The following is an 8800-nucleotide window of genomic DNA, read 5'->3' as shown; positions in this document are numbered from 1 at the left end:
CACCGGACGTGATGGAGATGATGTTTTTCCGTATCACACTTGCTGACAGGGGCGCCCTGCTGCTGTGTGTCATGTACCGACCTCAGTGGCAGGGAAGCGAGCCGCTCAACTACCTCACCAACAACCTGGACGACATCATGGTGGCTCACAACTGTCAGAAAGTTGTGATTGTGGGCGACCTCAACCACAACATTGTCTTGAAAGCATTTACTGAGCTGACAGTGGTGCAAGGACTTCACAACCATGTTGACTTTCCTACACATCAGCGTGGAGGATCTCTGGACCCTGTGCTAGCAGACCTGGCAGGTGACTGTGTTCAGTGCCGCCCACTGGACTTCGTGGGTACCTCTGATCATCTTGCTGTACTCTCCACCATTAACCTCGCCCCAGCCCGTGAGGAGGAGCACCACAGGACCATCTGGCTATGGGACCGCGCCTACTGGGAAGCTGTGAGATGTGCCCTTGGGAAGATTTCCTGGGACACGGTGCTCACCGGCGAGCCGCAGAACGACGTCAACACCCTCACCACCATCCTGCAGGACTTAAGTAGTAACACGTGCCGCACAGGACCTACGCAACGAGTCCAAAGGACCAGCCTTGGTTCGGATATCGTTGTCGTGCTGGTGCTGAACGCAAGTACAGCGCGTGGCAGCGCTACAAGAGGCGGCCCACCCAGCGGAACAAGGCCTTGCACCGAGCTGCGTGCAAAGCAATGACGCTAGCAGCGAAATGGACCAAGGCAAGATGGGAGGACAACAGCAAGAGGATGCTGTCTTCCAACCAGCTGGACCCAAAGCGATGGTGGAGCTTGGTGCGAGAAGCAGGGCGTCACTTCCCACGAACGTGTCCCGGCTCTCACTAAGCCGTGTGGGAACCTGGCCGTCACCAGCCAGGAGAAGGCAGATCTGCTTGCTCAGGTGTTCAGCGAGAAGATGAGGACGCCAGAACCTGACAGACAGCCACCACCTCTCCCACGCCTTGCTGCCTCAAGCATAGAGAGCGTGGTCATCACGGAGGCCGCTGTTAGGGGGCACCTGAAGGAGGTCAACGTCAGAAAGGCCTCAAGTCCTGACGGAGTAAGCCCTCACCTCCTCAAACACCATGCGGATGAGCTCACCACGCCTCTCTCGTGTTGATCTTCCGCCAGTGTCTGGTGTCCAGGTTTGTGGCCATCTCAGTGGAAAGAGGCAAGGGTCACACCCGTCCATAAGAAGGAGAAGTCGGAGCCGAACAACTACCGTCCCATCTCTCTCCTGCCGGTGATCTGCAAGATCTTCGAGGGGGTCATCGGAGAGCAGGTGACGAGGTTCCTGGACGAGCACCACCTTCACTCACCCAGGCAGTTCGGCTTCAGGAAAGGACGCTCCACCTCAGATCTGCTCCTTCTTCTCCAAATCCTGGCACGACGCCCTGGATGTCGGCCGGCCATCATTAGTGATTGCCCTGGACATCGCCGGGGCCTTCGACACTGTGTGACATCGGGGACTTCTGGCAAAGTTGGAGCAGCTGGGCATCACCGGGGACCTCCTGCACCTGCTCTCCAGCTACCTGACGGACAGGAGTCTTCGTGTTGTGGTTAACGGCCACACCTCCGCCAGCTTTCCTGTAGAGGCCTCTGTTCCACAGGGGTCAGTTCTGGGACCCATACTGTGGAACATTTACTTCAATGACCTCCTGCAGAGTGTTCCTTCAGCCAGTGTGTACGCAGACGACTGCACCCTCTCTTTGACCTACGAGAGAGGGGAGGCGCAGGCCGCCGCAGTGCAGTCTGCCAACGCACTGCTCTCAGACATCATGGCCTGGGGCGATCGGTGGCAAGTCAAGTTTGCCCCCGAAAAGACTCATGCCGTGGTGGTATCCTGCTCTCACGAGGACGCGCGTGAAGTGCGTGGAAGGCTGAAGATGGGAGACAACAACATGCCTCTACAGGACAGCGTAAACATCCTTGGCGTGGAGGTGGACTCGCGGCTGCTCTTCGACCGTCACCTCGAGGACGTGGCCCGAAAAGTGTCTCAGAAGGTGACACTGTTGCGGCGTCAGAGGCACCTCCTTGACTCCTGACCCTGTACAAGGCTCAGGTCAGGCCCATCATGGATTACGCGCCGCTCACGTGTATGTCCAGTGCCCGATGTCATCTCAACTTGCTGAACAAAGTGCAAAGGAGGGCAGAGCGCCTCATCAGTGGCGCCAGACAGACACAGCTTCGCCAGCAACCGTGGCGGCAGCGACAACAGCAGCATCAGCAGCAAATACAGGAGGATGGGCCGGTGCTGAGGGACACTCTGGATCATCGCCGGAAAGTTGCAGCGCTGACAGTGCTTCATAAGGCGCAGATCCAGAATGTTCCTCACCTAGCAGACCTGAGGGCTACCTGGAGGAGATCTGAGCGCAATACGAGAACGGTATTGAGCAACGATCTTCTCTTGGAGGTGCCAGGGTCTCGCTCCAGCACCCACCAACGGGCCTTCTCCTCCGCCACTGTAGTGTGGTGGAACACCCTCACGGCTGTGGTGGACGTACGACGTCTGTCCACACAGCAGATGAGTGTCCACACACAAGTGGTTACGCTTTCAGATTCTCAGCCCTCCATAAGAAAGACACAAAAATATGGTCGTGTCTGACCTCCAGTGAACTTAACATATAGATACATATGACCTCTATTGTAAATACTGTATATAATATATAACCATATCATTTTCTAGTTTATTAATCTATTTACTCGTATTTGCTTATTATTTATTCATTGATTTAATCACTGGTTACATACATATGCCTATACATCTTAGCAAAATATTATTATTTATTATACCACACACAGTAATGCTTTAAAATAGTTATACACGACAAAGATAACTTTAGCAAAGGCCACAATGAACATGTGAGTTTAATAGTTTAAATAAAAAAAGAGGGAGAGAGAGAGAGTAATAGTTTAAATAAAGAGAGAGAGAGAGAGAGAGAGAGAGAGAGAGAGAGAGAGAGAGAGAGAGAGAGAGAGAGAGAGAGAGAGAGAAATAGTTTAAATAAAAAGAGAGAGAGAGAGAGAGAGAGAGAGAGAGAGAGAGAGAGAGAGAGAGAGAGAGAGAACTCTCATCCTCGACACCTACAGAGGAGAAAACCGGCAGTTGGAAGTAACGCCGCCTCTGGAGAAGTTGCAGCTGAGCCGAGGCAGCAACTACATTCTAGGCAGCAGCAGCAGGCACGGAAGTGTCAGCAGTGCAAGCACTTGGGCCACACCCGAGATCAGTGTCCGAGAAAAGTGTGTGATTACTGCCACGGCCGCTTTCACTCCTCTCAAAACTGCAAAACAAAATTAGCTGACCAAAGACAACAAGAACTAGTGTTGGCAGTGAGGGAAAGTAACCAGGAGACTCTGAATGCACTGAAAACTGTCGCCTGGCAACTACAACAACCGCACTCACACACAGTGAAGTCAGGTGGACCAGCACTGACCCAAGGGACTCGTATCCCTCAGCACCCCTGGTCCTTCTTCCCTCCACCCCACGCTTTCCATTATGGAGCCGCGCCACAACACCTCACACAACTACACCAAGGTGGCCGCTAGTGAAGTAAAAATAGTATCGGCAAACTTGAGAGGTTTCCACACCAACGTCGGTGAACTCACGCATAATGTGATTATTAAAAACAGTGCTGACATTGTTTTTGTGTGTGAAACTTTCTTGGATGTAAGTGTGCCATTGAATTACGCACGTGTGCGCGGATATTCGGCCTGGCAAAGAAAGGACCGATCGACCCAAGGTGGAGGTGTGGCCTTTTGTTACAAAGAAACGCTCAATGTTAAGGTCATTGAACCAGCCAAACCTGTGCCCGAGGAGCTTGAATTTCACTTCACGGTAGTTAACTGCGTCACGAGGTAGGCAATGAGATGCCAGTAGCGGACGCAGCAAGCCAGTCGACAGCGCGCGCTCGTCCAGTCCACACCTCTCCTCCGCTCACGACCTACCGTTCACCACCCGCCACCTGGGTTGTTCTAGGCGGGAGCCGCGGTGTGTTTGCTGCAGTTTTACTTGGCTTCATCTTCATTGGTTCGTGTCCAGCCATGGCGGACCGAGGCCTCAGTCGGGCAGGAACCCCCAAGCCCAGCCAGGACACGCCACGGCGTGCATCCAAGCCCAGCCAGGACACGCCACGGCGTGCACCCCAGCCCAGCCAGGACACGCCACGGCGTGCTTCCCAGGCCAGCCAGGACACGCCAAGGCGTGCTTCCTCCTCCTCATCTGTCTCACGGGACAGTTCACGGCCCAGGCGTGATGATGATGACCGGTTAAGGAAGGACAATAAGAGGACTGCTGTTGGTTTTGATGGGTCGTCCGTCAAGCGTCTTTGTGCTTCCAAACCACAACAACCGTCCGGCAGTCAACAACCGTCTGGCAGTCAACAACCGTCCGGCAATCAACAACCGCCTGGCAGTCTACAATCATTCGTCAGTCAACCCTGTTCGGACGAGGATCCTTCTGCTTCAGACAAGAAATTTGATATTCTCACCAATCTGTTGAGTGGTTTAGTTGAAAAACTAGACAACCGCATTACACGCAGTGCTTCGCCTTCACCGGTAGATTATGGTGGCTGTCATGAATTGTCCCCTTCTGATAATGAGGACGGTGAAGAGTCTGAGAGAGATGATCCAGACCCCCTAGATGGATTAGACACTATCTCCCCCTCTTTTTCCGGTAGCCAACCCGCTACCTCTGGTGATGACGCAGACTTCCTCCAAGCGTTGAGTGAATTGTCTGACAATTTTTTGGGCGAGGAAGCAAAAGGTGAACCAATTTCTGATTCACTTGCATCAATAGTCAATGCCAGCCTGAGGCGTCGTCCTGTGGCCGACATTGTAAAATCAACCACTAATAGGATTAAAATACCCAGCAATGTGCCCAATATGAAAGTTCCAGAGACTAACCCTCCCATTGTCAAAGCAATGAATACGGGAGGTAAACTTGTGGATGCTCGACTAACCCATATTAATGGACTGTTACTGAAAGCGCTTGTTCCCATTACTCAGTGCGTTAGTGACGTGGGGGAAAGGAAAGGGAAGGCAGTGAATTTTTACCTGGAAGGTTTAAATGATTGCCTTAGGCTACTAATCTCCGCCTTCAATTACACCAACCAGTTACGAAAGGAGGTGGCACGTGTTCACGTCAATGACACTGCTCTTGCAGAACTCTGTAAATGGGAGTGTGAAGTCGGTACTGACAAACTCTTCCCTTTCGACATTGTGAAGAAATGTGATGAAATGCATAGAACCAAGAAGCTGGGAAGGCCGTCCTTCCGCCCCTACAAGACCTCCAGAGGGAAGAGCTTCTCCTTCGGTAGACAGGACCACAGGAGACCTTACAGCTCACGAGCCCGGTCAAAGCTTCCTTCAAGGCCTTTTTTAGGCCTGCGGCAGTCTTACGGGAGGAGGACGCAGCCATACAAACTTCCCCAGTAACGCCTCCCACAGTGCCTCCCACAGTAAGTCGCTGTACCTTACCTTGCTGCACCTTGATTAACACGCCAGATAACTTTGTGGCGGGTAAGACCTTCCTTTTTAGGCACAGTTGGCAGGTTTTTTCCAGGGACAAATGGATTCATGATGTGGTGCGGGGTAAATTGTTAGAGTTTGATGTTGTTCCTGTACAGTCTGAATTCCCCAGACCTCTCACCCTATCCATTACTGACAGGGAAGCCCTGGATAATGCTATGCTAACTTTCATACAACAGAAAGTGGTTGAGAGATGTTCCCATATATCAGACCTTGGTTTTTACTCAAATGTTTTCCCTACGAGAAAAAAGGATGGCACGGCTAGGGTTATTCTCAATTTAAAGAAACTAAATGACTTTGTGAAACATGTTCATTTCAAAATGAGTTCAATTAAGGAGGTACTTAGTTTACTTCAGGAAAATTGTTTTTTCATGACTATTGACTTCAAGGATGCATATTTTTCTGTTCGTATTCAGCCTGAGGATAGGAAATGGCTGCGCTTTATGTGGAATAACCAATCTTTCCAGTTTACCTGTCTTCCTCAGGGGCTTACATCTGCACCACGCATTTTCACTAAATTACTTAAACCTATCCTTTCTCACCTCAGGAAACTTGGGATATTGATTGTCTGTTACATTGATGACTGCATTCTCATGGCTTCTTCAGCTCAAGAGTTGGAAGACAATGCTATGTATGCCTTGCAGATGTTTGACTCTGTAGGTTTAACAGTCAATGTCAAAAAGTCTGTTTTGTCTCCTACTCAGGAAGTGGAGTTTTTGGGGATAATTCTAAATTCTGTCACGATGACTGCCTCTTTACCATCACGTCGTAAAGAGAGCATTAAAGCCCATGGTTTGAGTTTGCTTAGAGGTGGATCTACTCTACATGACTTGGCTGCGTTTATTGGTCTTGCCGTAGCCTCCGAAGCGGCGGTGAATCTAGCCCCCCTCAGGTACAAATACCTGGAGATTGTTCGAAATAAGGAACTTACTCTGAGCAAAGGTAACTACAACTCTGTTATTTCACTTGATAGTCATGCTCGGGACATAATCCGGTGGTGGATTGATAACATCGACTCTCAAACTAAATCTCTGGTATCCTGCCCCCCAGATTTGGAAATTCACACTGATGCTTGCCTAACGGGTTGGGGGGCGAAGGTTGGCGATGCTAGGACAGGAGGTCATTGGGCACATGCAGAATTAGATCACATAAATTGTCTGGAGCTTAAAGCCATCCTTTTGAGCCTAAGATCCCTCTGCAAACGCTGCGAACAGACTCACATCCGTCTTCGGTCTGATAATTCTACCGCTATCGCCTGTATTAATCGCTGTGGCAGTACTAAATTGAGCCTTAATACCCTGACGGAACAGATTTTTGATTGGGCTGCGATGAGGGACATCACTTTATCTGCCGAGTATGTCAGGGGAATTGACAATGTTGAAGCGGATGCAGAGTCCAGAGTCCGGAACATTGACACTGAATGGATGCTGTTACCCTGTATTTTCAATAGGCTGTGTGAAGTATTCTTTTTTCCGGACATCGACCTATTTGCTTCACGTATTAATGCCCAGTTATCTTGATACGTTTCTTGGAAACCTGACCCTTATGCTTCATTTACCAATGCGTTCACGTTTCCCTGGTCTAATTGGAGATGTTACGCCTTCCCTCCTTTCAGTGTCATTGGCCGGATGTTGGGAAAGATCCTGGAGGACAAGGCGACATCCCTGACTATTCTGCCGCTCTGGCCTACCCAGGTCTGGTTCCCGATGGCCCTCCGGTTACTGATTGCACCTCCCCGCCTTCTTCCTCGCGCTTCCTTAACACTACCCCAGGACCCGTCGCGAGTACATCCTCAGACCTCGAAGTTGATATTGTCAGCCATGATCCTCTCTGGCGATCCTTTGCATACAGAGGCCTTTCGCAGGAAGTTGCCGAATTTCTGCTTCAATCGTGGAGACAGAGCACGAAATTACAATATGGGCCGCATATCAAAAGATGGTTGTGTTTTTGTGTCGGCAGGGAAATTAATCCTTTTCGACCACCTGTAAGTTGTTTGTTGGATTTCTTGTTGCAAGAATTTAGGAAGGAGACGGGACGGAGCTACAGTTCTTTGAATGTCGTTCGTTCTTCTATTTCTGCCATTGCTAATATAGATTCCAAACCCGCGGGCCAGCACCCTCTAGTCTGCAGGTTTATGAAGGCAGTTTTTCTATTAAGGCCATCTTTACCCCGTAACTGCTCTACGTGGGATCCAGATGTAGTCCTGACGCACATAAGATCTTTGGGGCAAAATGAGGGCCTGTCCATGATTCAGTTATCTGGGAAATTGGTCATGCTCATGCTCCTGGTATCCGGACAACGTGGCCATACTTTACATCTTTTGGACACTAGGAACATGACAGTTTCTCGTTCTGAGGTTTGTTTTCGAATAGGTGATCTTCTGAAAACTTCCAGACCTGGTGTTCATCTCTCTGAGCTTGTTTTTCCGGCTTATTCTCCAGACAAATGTTTATGTGTATTCACCACTATTTGCTGTTACTTGGAAAGGACTGCAGGGATTAGGGGCTCTATTACCAGGTTCTTTTTAACTACTAAGGCTCCCGTGCGGTTAGCGTCACGAGACACTATAAGACGCTGGACTAGGAATGTCATGAGGGATGCAGGTATTGATTTAACAATTTTCTCACCTCACTCCACCAGATCTGCCTCCTCCAGCAAGGCATCCCTGACTCTACCTGTCTCCACAATCATGGCCACTGTGGGGTGGTCGTGTGAGTCTGTTTTTGCTAAATTCTACAGGAGGCCGTTGTCCAAGCGGACAGATTTTGCTAGTGCAGTGTTGGGCTGAGGAGGTTTCCTTCTCTTGATTACTTGGGTATTTATTAAGGTATACACATACATATAGATTGTTGATTTGCACATGGATTGCAGCCTGTTCTATTATTTGTGTTGAGTTTCACTTCTGTACTACCTTATATCGTTACTTGGGAAATAAATGGTTATTCTTTGTCTATTTTTCTTTTGACACCACTAAGGACTACGTTAGGTTTGAGGAATCACTCTTAAGCTCTCATTGCCTACCTCGTGACGCAGTTAACTACCGTGAAGTGAAATTATACGATTAAGCGAGTACTTACCGGTACGATGGTTGATCGTAATTTCACGAACAGTTAACTGCGTCACTGAGGTAGTAAATGCCCTCCCTTTTCCCTCCCAGTGTTTTGTCCCCTCGTTAGGTTCTTTCCTACTGATGTGCCTCCTTGTCAATGGTTGGCTGCTTCCTCAAACCTCTCTAAAGGACTGGCTTGCTGCGTCCGC

The 8800-nt window shown here is 49.8% G+C and overlaps 1 protein-coding gene across 2 annotated transcripts; it reads left to right on the top strand.

Annotated features, from left to right (window-relative positions):
* The first annotated feature begins 3837 nt into the window (after window positions 1–3837).
* LOC135101573 (uncharacterized) lies at window positions 3838–8490 on the top strand. 2 transcript variants are annotated; one of them, XM_064005706.1, is made up of 2 exons: window positions 3838–5472; window positions 8183–8490. In XM_064005706.1, exon 1 carries the CDS (start codon window positions 3884–3886, stop codon window positions 5447–5449), a length of 1566 nt encoding a protein of 521 aa, XP_063861776.1. In that variant the 5' UTR covers window positions 3838–3883; the 3' UTR covers window positions 5450–5472; window positions 8183–8490. The 2 variants fall into 2 exon arrangements, with proteins under 2 accessions (XP_063861776.1, XP_063861770.1); XM_064005700.1 differs by having other exon boundaries at window positions 7158–8490.
* The last annotated feature ends 310 nt before the right edge of the window (window positions 8491–8800 follow it).

The sequence above is a fragment of the Scylla paramamosain genome, chromosome 1, assembly GCF_035594125.1.
Source record: "Scylla paramamosain isolate STU-SP2022 chromosome 1, ASM3559412v1, whole genome shotgun sequence".
In the NCBI taxonomy this organism is placed as follows: domain Eukaryota; kingdom Metazoa; phylum Arthropoda; class Malacostraca; order Decapoda; family Portunidae; genus Scylla; species Scylla paramamosain.
This window is presented reverse-complemented; position numbering and strand designations above follow the sequence as displayed.

Bases quoted from the DNA above. Each gene is read 5' to 3' on its own strand.
- LOC135101573 (XM_064005706.1), top strand. From the start codon at position 3,884: ATGCCAGTAGCGGACGCAGCAAGCCAGTCGACAGCGCGCGCTCGTCCA.